The sequence below is a fragment of the Schistosoma haematobium genome, chromosome ZW (assembly GCF_000699445.3).
Source record: "Schistosoma haematobium chromosome ZW, whole genome shotgun sequence".
In the NCBI taxonomy this organism is placed as follows: Eukaryota; Metazoa; Platyhelminthes; class Trematoda; order Strigeidida; family Schistosomatidae; genus Schistosoma; species Schistosoma haematobium.
The window spans coordinates 46653366-46676081 of record NC_067195.1 but is presented as its reverse complement, the minus strand read 5'-3'; the positions used below and the strand labels follow the sequence as shown (position 1 = coordinate 46676081).

General features: G+C 32.0%; 1 protein-coding gene across 1 annotated transcript in view; it reads right to left on the bottom strand.

Moving 5' to 3' along the window:
• Positions 1-22716, bottom strand: part of MS3_00010400 (uncharacterized protein) — a gene marked incomplete at both ends in the record, with an annotated part of 32217 nt that overhangs the window by 4609 nt on the left and 4892 nt on the right. The window contains 5 exons of the mRNA XM_051218769.1: positions 535-819; positions 6504-6767; positions 9220-9438; positions 10719-11090; positions 17887-18164. Coding sequence (XP_051071639.1) covers positions 535-819; positions 6504-6767; positions 9220-9438; positions 10719-11090; positions 17887-18164 — 1418 coding nt within the window. The remainder of the gene's footprint in view (positions 1-534; positions 820-6503; positions 6768-9219; positions 9439-10718; positions 11091-17886; positions 18165-22716) is intronic.

Genomic DNA, 22716 nt, shown 5'->3' with positions numbered 1-22716 from the left:
TTGATTTGTTTTTATTAGTACACATTAATGAATATCTTCTTTTCAAAAATAAAAGGTATATATATATCAAGTTTTTATGGAATATTAAAAAATATTGAATGCAATAATTGAATTTATGAGTCAATTGAAGCTAGACAACCGTGGAAAACTTAGAAGCATTGGATAGCCGTTTCATCCTGGTGTGGGACTGCTCTCATCAGTGCACATCGCCAACCCCCCCGCGAGACTCAAACCCAGGACCTATCAGTATCGCGCGCGAGAGAGTAACTCACTGATGACAATAGTGGATGTGTCGCTCAATTTCGTGGATTCATTGAAGTTAGACATCAACACCGTTGAATGTCGACCGGCTCAGTGGTCTTGAAGTTGGGCGTTCACGCGCGAGACCTTGGTTCGAATCACGTTAGGCGGAATCGTGGTCATGCACTGCTGAAGAGTCCCCTACTAGGATGAGACGGCCGTCCAATGCTTCCACTCTCTGATTATAATATTAAATTTATATACAATAATAATAAAGATAGAAATGAAACATACTTTTATTTGTAATCTATGTAGAATATGTTCATAATCATTTTGATTTATTGAATTCTTAAAACGTGGATCAAGAAATGTTGAAATATAAAGAAATTCTTCTAATATATTATTCTCATTAAATATTGTTTTTAAATATGTTATTATAGTAGTATAAAACTGATTTGATAAATTATCATTTATTTTTTCAATATTTATTGAATATAAATTTTTTAATATTGGTAATATCATTGATACAGTAAAATGTGAATAATTGGTTTTACATAGTTTTTCAATCTCTTGTACAATCTATAAATGGATAAGAAAGAAAAAATATATTTCAATACATGGATGAATATTTAGTCATTATATGTAATATGTACTAATATTGTTAATATACGACTGATCACAAGGAACTGAATGAATATATATATATATATATATATATATATATATATCAATAAAGTGAGATAACATTTTACATATTTTGAACTTATTTTACAATACATAATGTTCGTCAAAAGATAATCAACGAAGTACTAAAAAATGATCATACAAATGATCGCATTTCAAGGTCTGTACAGTTTTTAGTGATAGCGATGTAATAGTGATTCTGACGAACCATAAGTCTTAGTCATGGACTTTTCAAAATATGTCAAAGTACTTCAGCAGTAATATAAACGAAGCATCCTTTTTATCATGTGGTGATTAACTAAAAGAAAGTGTTCTGTAGGGAAGATTTATAGCTCAGATGGATGATTTTGATGGAGTTTTGTTCTTTAAGCTGGATGGTCTGGTTGTGGAGCTTTCATCGTTCTTCTGAACGACATCATTAGCACAAACTTCAGGTAGGAGTGAAGTGTTCGAATATCTCCATACGTGGTTTACAGCCTGCCCTGTACACCTTGATGTTGATTGGTTCTTGTTGACCTCAAGGTCAAATTGGAACACTTCACTTCCACCTGAAGTTATTCACAAGGACGATGAAAACTCTACGACCAAACCATCTAGCTCAGAGAACAAAACTCCATCGAAAGTGTTCTGTATTTGGAGATGCCTCATATGAATAAATCGTAGGGACTGTTGAATAGAATAACTCAATTCATGATTCATGACATTTATTCTAAATAAATTTACATATTTTAGAATAAAAGTGAATATGAATATCTGGATTTCAGTAAATAATTAGAGTATTACACTAGGAGTATATTGAGTTCACTTAGCTTGACAAGTGTTCTCAATAAATCAAACTCTAGTTTTTATCTTACATGTTATTAAACCAGGTTCAAATGAGATCTAGAAAAATGTTTATATGTTTAGTTTCTAGTCAATGAAACTGTACAAAAGTTATAGAATGATGAAAGTCTCAAATTTTGTCGAAAAAAATTACAAAGGTAGCCTCTTAGACTGATGTAGAAAGTAATTTCAAAAGAACTAATAAATTGTTAGAATGGTAGTCAGTGGCTGAAAATTGGATGTTTAGTTTACTACAAGTCAAATTGTTTGATAAATGATAGCTGAAAATATGGAATATATCACTTAGTAGTAAGAGACATAATTTACTATGTTAAATATATTATCAAAAGTTTAATAATTAAAAATGCCTTATATTCTCAGAACTTTGCAGTTCTGATCAAACAAATATAAATATAAGCTGTTAGCAATCGTAGTAAGCATCTCTATCATTTATTTCGTTGTATTTGGGAGTCAATTTAATCAGTTTCTATGGAAATATAAATTTCGTAAACGGATGTTTTGGTGTAGGATTCAGCTGTAATTTTGGATTGTGATCAGCAGTAAGTGTTCAAGTCTTATATTTTCTTCGATGTAGAATATATAAACTAGATATACCAGTGTTAATGCTTAAAATGATAAATATTAAATTAGAGGTTTAGCATGAACGTCAACACAGAGATTCAGATACATTCATCTGACGAATACGAATCAAAACAAAATGCCCTTCATAGACTGCATTGCTAACTGCCATGAAAAAGTATAATAGTGTTTGAATCTATGGTGTTAGTTCATATGTTATAAATTAATTTTAAAGCATGGTTATTAACCCTAGTGACATATTTGATGGATCATAATTTGTCGGTAATTAAAGTCAAAATCGGGCTATATTTTAATAAAGTACTCAGTATTAAAAGCATGTTGTGAACAACTTTTAAGCTTCTGTTCCTGTCACAAGTAAATCTTATCTAAATTAACCAGAACAAATATGCTTTTGTTGAGTCCCAATACGAAGAATCTTAATATGAATACTGTGCAAGTCGTGGAAACTCCGCCTGGAGTCCCTCCGGGGGCTACTGCCGGTCCCAAGCCAGGATAAAGGAGGAGGGTTGGGCATGGGGTTAGCGTCCCCATCCCGTAGAAAACTAACTCGCTAAAAAAACGCTAACCAGAAAAAATTATTCAAACCTTTTAAACTCTGCCCTGGGAGTCAGAAGATCTTCATTTAGAAGAATTATGACGCCTCATGATGAAAGCCGAATCCCTTCGGAAGTTACGAGGCCGATGCCCCTTCTGACAACCCGAGCGACCATTTATTTAGGTACATGGAATGTTCGTACAATGTGGGACACCGGAAGAGCCTTCCAGATTGCTGCAGAAATGAGAAGATACAACCTAGAGGTACTTGGGATCAGTGAAACACTTTGGACACAAGTTGGACAACAACGACTAACTACAGGAGAGCTCCTGTTATACTCCGGCCATGAAGAAGAAAATGCACCACATACACAAGGAGTTGCATTGATGCTGTCCAAACAAGCACAAAATGCGCTTATAGGATGGGAATCTCATGGACCAAGGATCATCAAAGCGTCGTTTAAAACAAAGAAAGAGGGCATTTCAATGAACATCATCCAATGCTATGTGCCTACCAACGACTACAATGAAGACGCTAAAGATCAATTCTACAATAGGCTGCAGTCAATAGTCGAAAAGTGCCCAACAAAGGACCTAACCATTCTGATGGGAGATTTCAATGCCAAGGTTGGAACGGACAACACTGGATATGAAGACATCATGGGACGACACGGACTGGGAGAAAGAAACGAAAATGGTGAGAGATTTGTAAATCTATGTGCTTTCAATAAGCTGGTCATAGGCGGCACCATATTCCCACATAAACGCATACACAAAACCACATGAACTTCACCAGATCACACAACACAAAACCATATCTGCATCAACAAAACGTTCAGGAGGACGATGGAAGACGTGAGAACCAAGAGAGGAGCTGATATAGCATCAGATCATCACTTGCTGGTTGCCAATGTGAAATTGAAATTCAAGAAGCACTGGACAATGGGGCGGACAATATCACAAAAGTTCAATACGGCCTTTCTTCAGGACACTAACAAACTCAACAAATTCAAGATAGTCCTCAGCAACGAGTTCCAGGCCTTTCATGATCTACTCAATGGAGAAGGAACTACTGTGGAGAGCAACTGGAAGAGGATTAAAGAGGCAATCACTTCAACATGTCATGAGGTCCTGGGCCACAAGAAGCACCATCACAGGGAATGGATCACTGTTGATACACTGGATAAGATTCAAGAAGGGAGGAACAAGAAGGCAGCAATCAATACCAGTCGAACATGAGCAGAAAAAGCCAAGACACAAGCTGAATACACAGAAGTAAACAAACAAGTGAAGAGGAGCATCAGAACCGACAAACGTAAATATGTGGAAGATTTAGCAACGACGGCGGAGAAGGCTGCAAGCGAAGGAAACATGAGACAATTGTATGACACGACAAAGAAACTCTCTGGAAATCGCCGCAAACCAGAACGACCAGTGAAAAGCAAGGAAGGCGAGGTAATCACCAACATTGAAGAGCAACAAAACAGGTGGGTAGAACACTTCAAAGAACTCTTGAATTGACCAGCCCCACTGAACCCACCCAACATCGAAGTAGCACCCACGGACCTCCCAATCAATGTTGGCCCACCAACAATTGAAGAAATCAGCATGGCCATCAGACAAATCAAGAGTGGCAAAGCAGCAGGACTGGACAACATTCCAGCAGAGGCACTGAAAGCAGACGTAGCGGCAACTGCAAGGATACTCCACATTCTCTTCAATAAGATTTGGGATGAGGAACAAGTACCAACAGACTGGAAAGAAGGACTTCTGATCAAAATACCAAAGAAAGGCGATCTCAGCAAGTGTGATAACTACAAGGGCATCACTCTTCTCTCAATACCGGGAAAAGTCTTCAACAGGGTATTGTTAAACAGGATGAAGGACTGCGTAGACGCCCAACTTCGTGACCAACAGGCAGGATTCCGTAAGGATAGATCGTGTACAGACCAAATCGCAACTCTACGGATCGTTGTGGAACAATCAATTGAATGGAATTCATCACTCTACATCAACTTCATTGACTACGAAAAGGCATTTGATAGCGTGGACAGAACAACACTATGGAAACTTCTTCGACACTACGGCGTGCCTCAGAACATAGTCAATATCATACAGAACTCATATGATGGATTACACTGCAAAATCGTGCATGGAGAACAGTTGACAAAGTCGTTCAAAGTGAAGACCGGTGTTAGGCAAGGTTGCTTACTCTCACCCTTTCTCTTTCTCCTGGTGATCGACTGGATCATGAAGACGTCAACGTCTGAAGGAAAGCGCGGGATACAATGGACATCTAAGATGCAGTTGGATGATCTAGACTTCGCAGACGATCTGGCCCTTCTATCCCAAACGCAACAACAGATGCAGGAGAAGACGAACAGTGTGGCAGCAGCCTCAGCAGCAATAGGTTTCAATATACACAATGGGAAAAGCAGGATTCTCCGATACAACACAGCATGCACCAATCCAATTACAATTGACGGAGAAGATTTGGAAGATGTAAAAACCTTTACGTATTTGGGCAGCATCATTGATGAACAGGGTGGATCTGATGCAGATGTGAAGGCGCGGATCGGCAAAGCAAGAGCAGCATATTTACAACTGAGAAACATCTGGAACTCAAAGCAACTGTCAACCAACACCAAGGTCAGGATTTTCAATACAAATGTCAAGACAATTCTACTGTATGGGGCAGAAACCTGGAGAACTACGAAAGCCATCGTCCAGAAAATACAGGTATTTATTAACAATTGTCTACGTAAAATACTTCAGATCCATTGGCCGGACACTATTAGCAACAACCTACTGTGGGAGAGAACAAACCAGATCCCAGCGGAGGAAGAAATCAGGAAGAAGCGCTGGAAGTGGATAGGACACACATTGAGGAAAGCACCCAACTGCGTCACAAGACAAGCCCTCACATGGAATCCTGAAGGTCAAAGGAAAAGAGGAAGACCAAAGAACACATTACGCCGAGAAATGGAGATAGACATGATAAAAATGAACAAGAATTGGATGGAACTAGAAAAGAAGGCCCAGGACAGAGTGGGTTGGAGAATGCTGGTCGGCGGCCTATGCTCCATTGGGAGTAACAGGTGTAAGTAAGTAAGCAAGTCGTGGATCTTCCAAATTTGGAAATATTGAAACTCAACTAACTGAATAAGTTGGACAAGTATAATGTAGTAATCTATGACATAATTTCGTAAAACATTCTCACACTTCAATATTATTTATGATTTCATCCACCAAAATCCCAACTATTCAGGTTATGCAGTGTTTATCCAGGGTACACTCTCAAACTCTTAAAATGCTGAATTCATCAAGCGGACGACTATGCTATTTTGAGAATTGATTGGAATTAGAAATGGGAATCAATTGATCCCTATTTAGTAGTTTGAATATATCATGCTTGTCAAAAAAAACTACGAGTCTCAATTCTGATTCAGTGTGCGGTTGTGAATGTCAGCTAGTGAAAAAGAGATGCAAAGTAGGATAGAACAGCTTTCCAAAGTTTCATGGCTTTCAATGGTCTTTTGAATGTTATCTCAAAAGTTATATATTTTTATGTCAATAACATATGAGATAATCCCTAAGTTAGTTTGTTTTACATTTGAACATACTTCAATCGATTTAAAAATTCGGTTAATCAGGTTCATGTCTACGTCGGTGAAATGAGGTAATCGATCCATGTTAGGAATTATACGAGTGATTAAATCCAAAATATCTGATAAAGATTCATTTATATTGGTTTGGTCATTCGATTGACTTTTGAGATTTGATTCTGAAGATAAGTCATCCATCTGTTGAACATTTTCATCAAGTGTTTGAAGTGATTTCTGGTAGTTTGTTAGAACTTCATTAATTTCTGGTATACATAATGCGCGCTATAATGATAATAATAACGGGGAACACAATAATGAAATACCAATTAAAATATTGAATTATTATATAACACAAACTGATAATTATTAAAGAATTGCGCAAACATCTATCACATACCGAATCATTTTTATATACTTGTCATATTTGCCCGAAAATTTATTTTGTATTTCGCCATAAATCCTACTAAATGTAATTATATCATTACATAAATACATTTCAAACAGATTAAGATAATAGTTGCGTAATTGTAGTTTGTATCTTAAATTTCACTCCACTACTAAAAATTATTTAAAAAATTTTTTCTAGATAACGGAAGTAAACAGTAGCGTCATGAAAGAAGAAGAATCGAAGACACTTCAAAAAGGAAAAACTTCCTTTTATTTTTTTCGTTGATTTTTATAAAGCTCAAAGGATTTTCAATCAAGTTAATTCAGTCGATAATACTAGTTCATCATATTATCAAGTATTCAGTTCAAAGTACAGAAATGTTAACGATATTTATGGACACATTATTATAAACGTATCAGTGTATTTGAATAAACCAGAGAGGGGTTTTGTGGAGATTGTAGTAATTTAATGATTGAATTAATGAATCAATTGAGGCTTCCAGGTTTTCCATGGTAGTCTAGCTTCAACTGACTCATAGATTCAATCAATAAATTACTACAATCTCCACAAAACCCCTCTCTGATTATAATCATCATACGCACACTAGTGATTGTCCCCAAGCGTTATTTCCTGGAGTTCTAGTGAGAAGCAGTGACCAGTTCAGCTGGGTCTGTTGTGAGATAGTAACTCAATAATATCAATGGTGGATAGTGGCGCAATTTCGTGGATTGATTGAAGTTAGACATCAAAATCTTTGAATGCCGACCGACTCAGTGGTCTAGAAGTGAAGCGTTCACGCGCGAGACTGACAGGTCCTTGGTTCGAATCTCGCGAGGCGGGATCGTGAATGTGCACTGATGAGAGACATTGCATATTAAGATGAGACGGTCGTCCAATGCTTCCACGTTTTCCATTGTGGTCTAGCATCAATTGACTCATGAATACAATTATTAAACTAAATAAATGTTTAAATCAAATAAAGTTAAGTTTCTGGAGAATGACTGTTTCAACTTGTGAAACTATCTTACATGTAGCTTCTACTTAAAGCAAGATTTTTGTGTGTTTTTGTTTTTGTACAGTAAGTCGAAATGTCCAAGATAGTAAAAAATTTTCAATTATGTGATAATATTCTGAAGATATCACTAAAATCTCAATGATTATTTTGTAGATAAATTCTGATAGCATGATCATGTCATTACAATATTGTGTCAACTCAATAATTAATCAAAAGTTCCATACCTAATTAGAGATGTAGTTCACTAGTTTTTTTGTTGATCATAGAATAAGTAAAAACTGTCAATTATCAACAATAATATATCTGTTTTAATGTCCTATTATTACAAAATATGAAAAATGTTGCTATAAATCTGAGTATTGTTAGTAGATTACAATTACTGTTGATTTAGGTTGCTCGTAGATCTCCTGATAAATACATTTCGCTGGATGATTCCTTCCATAGATTTTTCTTTTCAGAAGAGAATAGTTGACCATTCATGATGACTTTTCTTTATTTATATTAATGTGCTTTCAGTGCAAAAACTCAGCCTGTAGCTCTTCTAGAGTTATTGCCTGTCCAAATCCCGGAAAAAAGGAGGAGGATTGGGCATGGGGTTAGCGACCTCATCTCGTAAAAAACTAACTCGCTAATGAAAAACTCTAAACGCTAACTTTCAGTGTAAAATCATAATCTTATGTTGTTTTGATATTAGTGCTCTAAAATATGCACATCATAACCCTTGAAGATATATTGTCACATTGAATAAGTGATTCTGAACTTCTAGGAACTGAGCATCCCAAACGCAAAAATGTTTATCTGCCAAATATAGTACATTTTTTAAGATGTTACTATTAGTCAAGTCTATGAATTGTCTTGAGAGATGACCTGTTCAACTTTGGAATTTCAATTTCAACGCCTAAGTATAAATCTAGATTAAGAAGGACTTAAAATATTTACTAATAAGATTTTAAATATCATAAAAACACGTTAATAAAGTCTCAATATAGAATATACATTTAGAAGTGCTTTACAACTTTAACATAACAACCTCGATTCACCTTGAAAATGATTAAGATGATCTAGTCAAAACTATTCTAAAGCTCATTTAAATCAGCCGACGTGGAGCAATCTTTCACAATAATATATCGTGTTAACAATAGTCTACCTAATTCCGTTAGACCGAGAATCCTGTAGACGGCTGAAACAATTGCTATTCAGATAAAAATAAGCCAGAGCTTTGTACCCAAAAGAAATATGTTCAGCCGCTCCTTTAACCCTGGCTAACTTCAGGCCCAACTAGTTAATAATCAGTTTCATGATGTGGTGACGTTCATTTACACATATATTACCTGTACAGCATTCTTCATGTAAACATTGAAATATGGTAATATAAGATAATTAGAAATTGGACAAGATTCTTTGAATGCATTTAAAGTATATTCTAAACAATTAGTTAATATAATAATAGGCCATTCAGATAAAATATAATCATAGTTTGTTTTGAATTGTGAATAAATCAAATTCCAACAAGGCTTTAAGATTTCATTTAATGTCTGTATTTTATTTATCTAAAATCAGAGAGAAAAAAAAGTGTTGATGAATTATTGACACATTGTGATTTTGATAATATTTCAATTTTAGAAAAACCTACGTTCGAATGGTTTGTACAAATGACTTGTGACTATAAAATTTGTAATTGACTTTTATAGTTTTGTATTGGTAGTCGTAGTGATTTATTTGAATCGAAATTTCTACATGTAAACTCAACAATCTCCACAACACTATACTGATAATTATCATGTGCTCATTAGTGACGGGCTTGAACATGAGTCTCCTGAAGTTCTAATGAGAAGCCGTGATCAGCGGAGTTTAACCGTGTCTGTTGTGAGACGGTTACTCGCTAAAGACAATGGTGGACAGTTGCGCAATATTGTGAATTGGTTGAAGTTGGACATTACCACTGCTGGATGCCAGGTCAGTAGTCTAGAGGTTAAGCGTCCGCCCATGAGGTCAAAGGTCTTGTGTTCAAACCCCGCATTCGGGATAGTAGATGCTCATTGCCAAGGAGTCCCATACTAAGATGAATCAGGCGTCCAGTGTTCCCAGGTTTCCAACAGTTGTCTAACATTGATCCTTTCATGATATCAATCTAAACTCAACAATCTGCACAACCCTATACTGACATATAAACTAATTAAAGTTTTATAGATTTTACCTAAACTAATCAATAGTTATTAACATTGTAATCTGTATATTATGTTCTTGTAGTTAATTGGAGTGACTACTTTTATTTCCTTAATCAGGCATTGGTGAATACTGATTTTTAGCTTTATTTTGTGAAACTTGGAACGTGATCACTAATATAAAATAGCTCAACCATTCAGTTCATTACATTTAATATTCAAAAGAATAGTTAAAAATAATCATCTTCAATGCCTTGATCTATACTTAATGCCATTTTGCACCTATAAATAAAATATATCCATAATCTTGAACTAATCGATGATTTTCGTGATAATCAAACTCATATCATACAGAATCCTGATTATTATATGTAATAAATTTAGTGGATTGGTCAAAGTTAGATATTAACACTGTTGGATGCTAGCCAGCTCAGTGGTCTAAGGGTTAAACATTCGCTTGAGACCAAAGATCCAGGCTTCATATCTCACGTTCAACTTAGCGGATGTGCGTTACTGAGGAGTTCCAGACTAAGACGAAACATCGTCCAATGCTTCCAAGTTTTTCATAATTGTCTAGCTTCAATTGATTGATAATTTCAACTATTCAAATAAATTAAGTATCAACAGAAAAGAAAACAAAAACATCTCTGAAAGATTATTCTTACCTCATAAGTACCATAGAAAATATGATTACATTTAGGAATATATTGAGAATTTATAAAGAAATTTAATTCAATATCAACATATTCAAAGAATAAATTATCATTATTAAATTGATTCTTGTTCACTGAATTCAATGACCAATATTTTAATGATATAGTGATTTGTGGTAAAATCAATAATTGATTTTCTATTGATTGTTGTAAAATCACTAATTTTTTAATTCTATTATCAATATTAAATTTTAATTGATTATATAGATTATTTAATATTTGATTTTCCATTAATTTTGATGATGGTAAAAAATTAAATTGAACATTATAATTTATATCATTATTGATTCTTTGAAATTTATTCCATAATATTCCAATTAATATCTAAGAAATATGAAATAAATGTAAAGGATTTTTTTCTTTTTAAATAATTTAAGAATAAAATTTATTACTGATTAATTTGATTAAGTAATATATTTTAAGTAATTTCTAACATTTAATTTATTGGTTTATAATTTAAATTTTATAATTTTATGTATGAAAAGAAGTTTAGTTTCATTAGTAAGATTAAGATTTTGATCAGAAGTGGTTTTGTGGAGATTTTAATAATTCCAATCGTTGAAATCATAATTCAATTGAAACTAGATCATCATGGAAAACTTGGAAGCACTAGACGGTTGTTTTGTTCTGAGCCGGCATCCGACGGTGTTCACCAATTTGTCTGAGTAAATGAACCAAATTAGGTCAGTGATCTAATGGACATGCGATCTCATGAGAGACTAATGGGTCTTGGGTTCGAATCTCGCCGGGGGTGGAACCTTGGATGCACACTGCTGAGGAGTCCCATGCTAGGACGAAAGGGCCGTCCAATGCTTCTAGGTTTTTCATAGTGGTCTAGCTTCAGTTGACCCATGAGTTCAACTATTGAAAGAATAAGATTTGTTTTTTTACACAATTATATAAATGGAACTTTAAGAAATGTATATGATTATTTACCATCACTTATCATCATTGAAAAGTATATTTGAAAATTTTAATCCTTGATAAATTTATTTATTCAGTATATCAATACTATTTCTAGATATTTTACTGAAACATATTTAGGAACAGAAAAAGCCTTACTATTCAAGAGGTTAAAAAAATGATCATATTCACCATCATGATAGAAAAAGAAACTTCTCACAAGTACTGTTTAGCTTAATTATCGAAAGGACAGTAAAATGTGTACATCCTCAAAGTATTCAACTCTTTTCATAATTTCTATACAGAAAAATCATACATCATTAAGTTGAAATTTTAAATTAAAAAAACTGGACGATGGCTCAATTTCGTGGATTGGTTGAAGTCACACAGTAACCCCATTGGATGCCGACCGGCTCAGTGGTCTTGAGGTTAAGCGTTCACGCGCAAGACTGAAAGGTCCTTGGTTCGAAATTGGCGAGGCGGGATATGCATTGTTGAGGAGTCCCATACTAGGACGAAACGATCGTCCAATGCTTTCACGTTTTCCATGGTGGTCTAGCCACAATTTACTCATGAATTCAACTATAAAAATGTATATGAATAATTTATCAAAGTACAATTTATTCATTACCATTTTATAAGTAAAATAATTGGAAAAATGAAGTTACTAAATCTCACAGTTTACTTAGATTACTTTCCTTAATCAGATATAATAATAATATTCATTATAAAATTCGGAAATATATCAGGTCACAATTTATTTATTCCTCATTCAACAATAAATAAGAAAGCTTCTTATTTTTACGATAACAGATTAGTAATAATAATAATATCAGAATGATTTTGTAATGATTTAACAATGTATTGTAAAACATGATTAACATATTTAAAAGTACATTTGAAAGAAAATTTTTGTAAAGTTAACCCATGGGTAAACTCGAAAAAGCTCTAAGAAGCTCAGAAAGAGCTGAAGATATTTTATCTAATCATCTTTTGGAAGAATATTCCAAAAATTTTACGTGTAGCTTCCCTATTGGACAAATGTTAAAAAAACCTGTGTGCTGATTGGATGATTATAACGATGATTTCGTTTTTACTATAAACGATAAATACATGAGAGATTTTTTACCATATTTGACACTGTTTGGAATAGCATTCCTTTCATTTGTCATCTACCTTCTCATTTGCGACGTTGAGGGTTCTGGCATTCGAGTGTTTAAGTTGTACGCGATATATCAAGAATCTAACATGACGTATAACAATTTTTAACATAATCAAAAGACTAGTTTATAAAATAGTCTGTACCATAATTGGTACATTAAATATAATTTAATGTTTGTAGTAGATGTATTTCTGTGATCTGATTGAAGGTTAACACTATTGATTTAGGCAACAACGAAAAAGGAGAAACAAACTTCAAATTTACTTAATATTCTTAATAAAGCCATGATAACTATTAAACTTAGTTTGATACTTCATGTTAGTAGAATATGAATGATACTATTTGAAATGAATCTCCAAACATATTTACTCATGTGGTTTGATAAAAATCTATTCTAAGTTTTATTTCATCAAGCGCAAAATATATTAGCTGAAGTTAAATTTATATATCTTCAATATTGTATATATATATATATATATATATACATGTTTACTGTATATTATTACTTACAAATGTGAATCATTTTCATTATTTAAGTTAAAGTTATGGAAATTGGCATAATAATCGAGTGCTATTATTAGAAAACGATTTATTATCATGATAATAGTCTACTATACTGGATATATATATAGTTTTCGAGCAACTCATTTCACATTAATCATATATGTCATTTCATTAGTCTTTATCATTAGGAAAGAGATAATGACTATTTGTTATCAATAGGGAAAATTGGAATTTATTAGAAAAACCACAATAAACTAATGAAATCTAATGTGACCTAATGAAATGAGAGAAACTAAAAGAAAAAAAGCTTGATTCTTTTTTTTATTTTTTATTTTGTTGGACATTGATTTACTCGATGAAATTAAATAAAACATTTTTAGCAAAGATACAGTTTTAGGACATAGTTGAACATGTATATTGTATTAGATTTATTTACTGAAACTAAGCTTGATGAGCATTTTTTTAGAAGGTTCGACATGTATGAGTGAAAAACAGTAACATTATTATATAATAAAAAAAACATGGTTATGAATGGTTATCATTTCTAACTTTAGTATAAATTAGATACTATGCATAATTGAGTGTATCCTTATGAAATTGTATGGTTTAGTTGTGTAATAGGCAAATATTTGTTTTCTAAGTTAAACATTCAACCTGGTTTCCAAATAAGTTCCTTTTTATTTTACGTTATGTTATATATGCAGAAAGAAAGAAAAACCTATAGAGAGTGAATGGTAGATTATGATTTGTAATGGTATTATTTATATTCCCAAATATCTTGCATATATTCATTCTGATCATTATATAGTTTACTTGTAGGTTTATTTACGAATTTGACTGTAAAAAATCGGCTTAAGGAAATCTACTTTGATTCTATTAAGTGTACTAAATCTGGACAACAAGATTTTTATAACTCCAGTGGTACATAACATTTTTCTCAAAATATTTCTTAATAATAGAAAGGACTAATATCATGAGATGGTGGAGAAGATTTATAGCTCAGTTGGATGATTTTGATGGAGTTTCGTTCTCTGTGCTGGATGATTTGGTCGTGGAGCTTTCATCGTTCTTCTGAACGATATCATCAGCACAAACGTCAGGTTGAAGTGAAGAGTTCAAATTTCTTCACATGTCGTCCACAGCTTGTCCTGTACACCTCGATGTTCAGTAAGGACCTCAATCAAACAACTGATGTTGTCTAGTGTATTTTTTGACTTCTTATAAGTTTTCGTTTACTTCTTTAATAGTATCAAAGATTCATATAATGAAGTCTGAATTAGTTCTGACATTTTTAACCGAGACAATGCTTCATAATTCTGTTAAGCAATAGTTTTACAGATAAAACTTCTTGGGAATCCATTTCAAAGATTATGAGTTCAGCTATCAAGGTTATGAATGCTTTTATGCACCTGTTTAACAATAATCTTAATTCATTAAATCTAAAGCGTAATATAATTAATAATGTTGTATACACCTATGACGCTTTTTGGATATATAAAAATATCTCGAATTATATATCTCTGTTCCAGTTTACATCTTGAAGAATGCTTTAAATTAATGAATATTTAGCTCATTTTTGTATCGCTTGTCTGACACTTATCACTGATGTTTATGATTACAACTGATCAGTTTCTTATTGTCATATGTGCATCCTGTGCGGATTGCCTTGATATTGCCTTCAGTCACAAGCATTATAAGCAAAGATGGGTGGTGGGTAGCAGTGGAATTCAGGATGCACATCTCGTCCCATTTGGGACTCGTCAGTTGGGTGTACCTGCATTCTAGAGTTGTTCACTTCAAGACTTGAATTCAGTACTGTACTCTTTAAACGTCATCACGTTATCTACTTAGCTACTGAGTCCAGATAACCACCCGCTCATGCAAAGGGGTGATTCAAACAATCAATACAAAAATGAACTAGAACTTCACCACCAGTTTGAAACTGTAATTAATAAACTTCAACTATTTTGAGTTCAAGTCATTTACCTACGAAAAGCAATAGAGAAGAATCAAACAAAATCGTTAACTGATTGAAGTAAAACATTTTGACCTAGTGGTCTAGGGGTTTGTCATTTTCCGAAGGTTCTTGGTTCGATTCTTATCCGGAGTTGTGAAGGTAAACTGCTGAAGAATATCATACTAAGACAAACAGCAGCCAATTAACTCCTGGTTTTTGATGGTTGACTAAGTAAAGTTAGTCTGTAGTATAAACTATGGAAAAGAAATAGATGTCAGCTATTGAGTATTCATTATTTGTAAAATAAATTTAGAATCAACAGCTTTTTTTCTATTTTAGCACTCATTCAAGTGATTACATACGAAAAGTTTGGTAATTATATTTAATTAAATTGTAAATAAACTTTATTTTTATTTCTAATAGTTAATGGAGTTCAGAGATCTTTTTCAACTAGTTCGTTTCACACTATATTCTCTTTCATTGTAAAATTTACAAGAAATGGATAGAACTATAAAGCTTCAAATAAGGGTCTATAACTTCGTTATAGCGTATTATATTAGTGTTTAATATAAAAACTTAAATAAAGTGTTATCATAGAGATAAACTATTGGATTGCTTAATAATAATAATAATAATAATAATAATAGTAATAATAATATTAACTGAAGAAAGATTTTAGATTTCAGTATGAAATTAAAACTATTGGTTGAATACGTATATATATTACTGACATACCATCAGCTCCGATAATAACAGGGAACAAATTTTAAGAAGGAAGAATTAGATATTTTCTTTCATACTTTACTTTGATTTATAAACGGGCCTTAAACGTTACACACATTTGTAATAACAGTACTAAATATTACCAACAGAATTTATATAAAAGAATCAATAAATTATACTAAATTAAAATGGATGTAAAAATAAGAAATAAAAAAAGACAGAATTGATTATTAAAGGTGTAGGTAAAGAAAAGATTTATATTGAACTAGTGTCATAATGTTTCAGTTTTTCAAAATATATGAAGGTATAGATAGATAATGATGATGATGATGATGATGAAGAAGAAGAAGAAGAAAGGTAATCTACTCTTTATGTTAACATGAAACCTTTATAACTAATTTCATTTTCTTACTTAATTACTCTTCATCAAAATAGACTCATTAAATCATCAAGGTCAAAAGAAAATTTCCATTTATTTCTTATTCACACATAAATAACTGCGCTTAAAAATCTGTAAACAACATATATATACCCTGGACAAGATTCAAGAAAGGAAGAATAAGAAGACAGTAATTAATAACAGCCGAACAAGAACAGAGAAAGTTAAGACATAAGCTAAATGCACACGAGCAATCAGGAGAGTGGAGAGGAGCATTAGAGTCGATAAACAGAAATATGCGGGAGATCTAGCAATGACAGTAGAAAAAACTGAAGAAAAAAAGTAAATATCAAACAACCATATGACAAAACGAAGAAACTGGCAGGGAAATATAATAGACCAGAGAGACCGGTCAAAAGCATAAAAGGTAAACCAGTCATTGAGATTCAAGAACAGAGGAACAGATAGTTAGAATACTTCGGGGAACTCTTGAATAAACCAGCTCCATTACCACTGTGCTATTTGGTTAGCATTAAGGGACTAAACAGATATGACATTAGTCACTACTCAATAACCAATCAGTTCCAAATGTCTCAGCCCTATGGGAGATTAGTCGCGACCAGAACAGTCAGGTGGTAATGTCTCAGATTATGAAGATGGATTACGCCGGATTAAATTCAATAAGGACCACTAGTTCTAACAAAATTGCAGGTATATCCTCATGATGAGTAATAAACAGCACGAAACCTGAGTTCAGGATATCCTAACAACCGCCTCCAATCGCGTAGCACTTCAACATGGTGCATCCCATATCGAGTCACTCAGATTAGTGATCACATTATAATGTGATCAACAAAGTTCGGTCAGCATTAAAGGACTAGACAGACATGACATCGAGCAGTATTCAGTGGTCAATCAACTGCAAGCACGCAGATATGTTTCACGGTAACATATTTTTAATCAATGAACATTAATGGGTGCTAAAATTATAAACATATGATTCATTAAAACCTTGCTATTCTATCATAAAGTAGATATCGATCGTTGATATAAAATTGTATATCCCTCCAACAAATGTTTTTTATTCGACTTTCATCAATGAGTGACTGGCATTTATAACTAATATACTTACAGCCGTCAAGTTTATGGCCCTACTCATTTTTTTTCATCGACTCAGTTCTATTTGTAGTTGCATCAATAACAAATATTTCTTAGATACTCTATTATATTTGACCTAGACGGTCTAAAAATCACAATAAATTAGTCTCAGTTTACTTCATCTAATCAGTGTGAATGAGAAGAATTTTCCCCTTTCTATTCCAACTAAGTTTACAATTAAAATGGGGAATGAAAAATGCTTGTTAGCATAATTAGCAGGTTAATATAAATCATGAGTTTTGGACAGATGTGTATTTATACAAAAGTAATTTTAATATATATATACAATATCACAAAAATACTGCCAAAATAAAGTTTCATTCTTGTGCTTTACCTTGAATCCTTCTTCCTCCAGTATTCTTGGTGGATGAAAATCACGTATTAAAAAGTAAGCTAGACGATAATGAAATTCCTCACATGATGGAGAAAAGCAAGAAAGTGGATAGTTATTGATAAAGTAAGGAGATGAAGAAGGAATTGATTCATCGGTTTTTTGATTCAGTAGTTGAAATTCTTCTACACCTTGATGTTGATTAGTTGATCCATTATCCACTGAAATTACCGAAAATGATTTGAAGTACCCAGTATTATCACTAATCGGATCAGTATTGACTTCCTAGTTTGTTTAGAAAAAGAATATTCTTATTGTTTTGTTTGAAATTCTGAACAAAAAACTAAAATAAATCAATTTAAGTAACTAAAATAGATTTTCGGAAAACAGTTTGAGTTGCAAAATGAACTACTCAAAACCTATAATAATTCTCATGATACTAAACGACAGAAAAATATATTTGAAATTAGCTTAAGCTTGTACATAACTACTGAAATCAGACTGAGCAATTTAAAAATATTATTAAATCTTTTCATTATAAAGTGGAATTATAGAAGCATACTGTTAAAGTATATTAACACGCATAAAAAATTTGTTTTGAGCTTAAAAAGCTCAGAAGATTATTGACGAAACAGCACTCCAGTGCTTCCAGACTTTCAATGATGGTCTAACATTGATCGATTCATGACTTCAATCAAAAATAACTCATTTTAATTTTCAATAGATGACAAATTGAAGTTAATTTATTAATTTATACATTCAATCATTAATTGATAAATATACTATTATATATCGTTAATGTTTGGATCCATATAGTTGATTCTTAACTTCTTATTAAGAAATCAATTTACATTATTTAGTACAATCTGTTTACTGATATAACATCCGAAACCAACAAAAAAACATCTTAAAATATATTACTCATTTTCAAGATATCTCAATAAATATGGTGTGAGTTTTGACCTATATTCAAAAAACAAGGGTGAAATCATTAGATTAATTAACTAGATGAATGAATGAAAGTAGTACACATTACCTAACCGTATGATAACTAACACAATCTATAACAAAGAAAATGTAATCATAAATAGAGCATGAAAATAATTTTTTTTCTTTATCAAGTTAAATATGAATGACTGGTCATTCAGTTACATTCACTTACATTTTAGATACAACTACTTTGATAAATTAATTCAGTTGTTCAATGCTTTCATGGTAGTCTAACTTCAATTGACTCATGATCTCAACTATCGTAATTCTTATGTAATATATTTCATGTTCATTTTTCCTATATTATTAATTGTTTTGTATTAATGAATAGTAACTAATGATTCGACTAGTACAAATAGTTCGGTCATGGCTTAGAACTAACAAATGAATGTGTAAAAGTTAGTTGTTGTTGTGTTTTTTTTTGCAGGTTATCTGTATAATTAGTTGTCATGATAGAAATTTATCGGTTTATTCATATTAACTAGTAAAATTTATTTGTTGTCTAATCTAAGTTGATTAGTACCAACTAACTCTACCGGAAGTTAGATGAGTTAGAGAATAATTTGTTTTAATTATTCAATGAGATAATCATCTTTTTTCTTTTATTGTAAAATTGACTCATCTAAGATGAAACTGATTAGGTGGTAGTAAACTTTAAAGCAAATAAAAAAAGGTAATATCTTGAATTTAAAAACGGTTAATGATTAGTATTTTACACTATAGTAATCAAATTACAATTATCACTTGAATATCCTAGAGCCTGTGACAAACTGGATGAAGTGTATAGAAGTTATAAAAGAAAGTTAATAATAACATATAGTTGCACCCATTATTACTAATAACATTCTTTAACTTAATCAAGTGTTGGAAGATATATAAATTAGGAATGATTGTTTCTTTTATCTATTCAATTGTTCAGAAATCATTCTAATAAATCATAAAAATTAAGATAATTCTTTTTATATCGTCTCTTTGAAGTACGTGATGATGTTGTTCAGAAAAACGATGAAAGCTTGATAATTCATCCATCCAGCTCAGAGTCCACAACAACTCCAATATAACCACATCTCTTCAACATCGCATATACATTCTTTGGATGAGTGTCAACTAATACAAGCTCCAATTCCAATGAATCCTATCGTTCACCTACAAATACCTGACTTTGTATTACTGAACTTTTGATCCGTTAACTAACAAAAACAGAAGACTTGGTAAGAAAACTCAGAAAATAGTTGTTTCATCGTGGTAGTAATGAATTTATTTAGTGTTTTACAAACACCACAATTATTTTCGAGTAATAGTTTCTGAACTACAGAAAATGAGATATTTCAGTTATATAAAAGAACGATCAGAGAGACTAAACGGTGAAAAATGCTAGGTTTTGGATCTATTGGTATTCATCAACATGATAAGTCATAAACTTCAAATAAACTCATGTCTTTAAAAATAAGGTGTACTAGAACTCATGTAATTCAAAAAATAGTCAAGGAATTTATCATTGATTTGTTTAAAGTGCCTTTTTTCTTGAGTTAGGTCATGAATAACTGTATAAGGACATCAAGGTTATTAGTTTTCATAGATCGTTAAATCTTATCGATTGTCTAAATTTACCTTATACAAAAAATAATCCGGTACTATATGGAGTTAATAGTCTATGTACTGTTGATTAATCAAACTAAATCAGCACTAACAAATATATAGAATATTGTTTGTCAATTTCAGGTGACTAGTGTGTATAATCGGATATGGGATTAAGTTATGAAAACTAGGTCTGTTTAACGTGCATTACTTCGATTAAGTAAATTTATCTCATCCAAGTACATAGTAGCTAGTTATGTTTGTTATGCATTTGATTTTGCTGATATAAATGGCATTCTTTCATTTCCTAAAAGGGACAACTTACTTATCAACATTTCTAATAATTCACATGAAGCCCTTTCTATAAATAATTTAAGGAACTTAAGATACCACATAATTGCAATATCCAAATCAATGAAATTTTTATAAATTGATGACTATGTAATAAATCACATAGTGGCTGAGATTAAAGTGAATTTGTGTCAAATGTATCCTTATTTAAGCTTCCTTTGAATTTATTCGCTCAGTATACTGGAATCACTATGTTAAATTAAGTTAAATTTATACTGTAACATGAATACTCAAAGAGTCAAACGCCTAAATGGTTCATTGACATTCTGATCAGTAATGATAATCAATAATTCTTACAAGTAATTTGTTGTCATCATTTACTTAATTCTTTAGCCTCAATATAAAAATAGAGAAAATTGTTGTCCATTTATCATTTGTAAATTTTCAATGATTGTTCGAATAAAATTACTGTATTATGAAACATTTAATCAAATGCCTATGTAATCTAGATAAATATAGTTCGTTACAGTTATGCATCTAAATTCTTCATATTTCTCTAAAGGTAACATTAAAATCAGTTCATGATTAAAACTATGAAAATTCTATAATCCCTCTACACTAATGATAATCATCTACCCACTAGTGATTAATTTTAAGATGCAACTCTTTGAGTTTTAGTGTGAAGCTATAATTAATGGTGTTCAACCATTATCATGTGAGACAGTTATTCACAGCGGCCAATAGATGGTCAAATAGTAACGTGAGTTAGTTTAAGTGAAACACGAATGCCTTCGGATGACAGTTTACTGCTTTAGAGATTAAGTGTTCACATGAGAGGTAGAAAGTTCGATTCCTAATTGCAGGGATGTAGATACGCACTTCTGAAGAGTCATATATTATAACAAAATGGTCGTCTAATGCTTCCATGCTTTTATTGTTAGTCTAATTAAAATCATTTCATGATTTAAACTATAAAAATCTTACAATCTCACCAATTACCCATATATTCATTTAAGATGTTTAATTTCAATGAATTATATCTTCATACATTATTGAAATAGTATATTATATGTATATTTTCAATTCACAAAGATTATGAGGTATTTAAAATATTTACCTATCCATATGAACTACTTAGTTAAATTGTTATGTTTTTATTACATAAATGTAAAATAATTTACATTCTTATCTACCTAGTAAACAAACTGGCATATTGAGAAATAGAATTACATTTAATTCGTTAAATATCTTCTGCCTAATTAATTACCTTAATGGTTTATGGTCAATCACCAACATTTTCAAATATTAATCTGACAATTTGTTCACTTTTTTTATCTTCACAATGAAATAAATTATGAAATGGTATTGTTTTTAAATTTCAGCTTCAGTCGATATCTAGAAAAGAATTTCATAATACTCTTGGAGTCAGAAATGATCGGATTGATTTTGAATTATAAGCAAATATTGGTGAGACTATAATTTATGGACGTCCTTTGTGGGATACCGAAGTGACCTTGAGAGTGTCTACCTATTCAATAGGGTTAAATGAAGGTTATAAAGCATTTTTAAGAGTGAAGATAATGATTTACAGTTGATGGTAAGAGTTAGGACTTAGATTTATGGTTTTTATCATGAACTGACATCAGCTAAAATGCCAAAACGCTATTTGGACGAATGAGTGAGTGAATTTCGTACCAAAATCCAAAACCTGTTATCCTAAATCTGATTGATTCGTCTGTAAATTATAGTCTCTCCCAAAAATTTGATAGTATACATTCTACAATAGTATTCTCTAGTATGTATTTCCGTGTGAACGTATCCTAATTGAGTTGCTCAATCAATTACTTATAACTATCAATCAGCTTATAATAGAATGTATCATGACGTGTCAAGTAACTAACTCTCATATTAGGTGGAATGGGTTCGAATCCCATTAAATATATAACGACTCAATATTATAGATACATCTTAGTG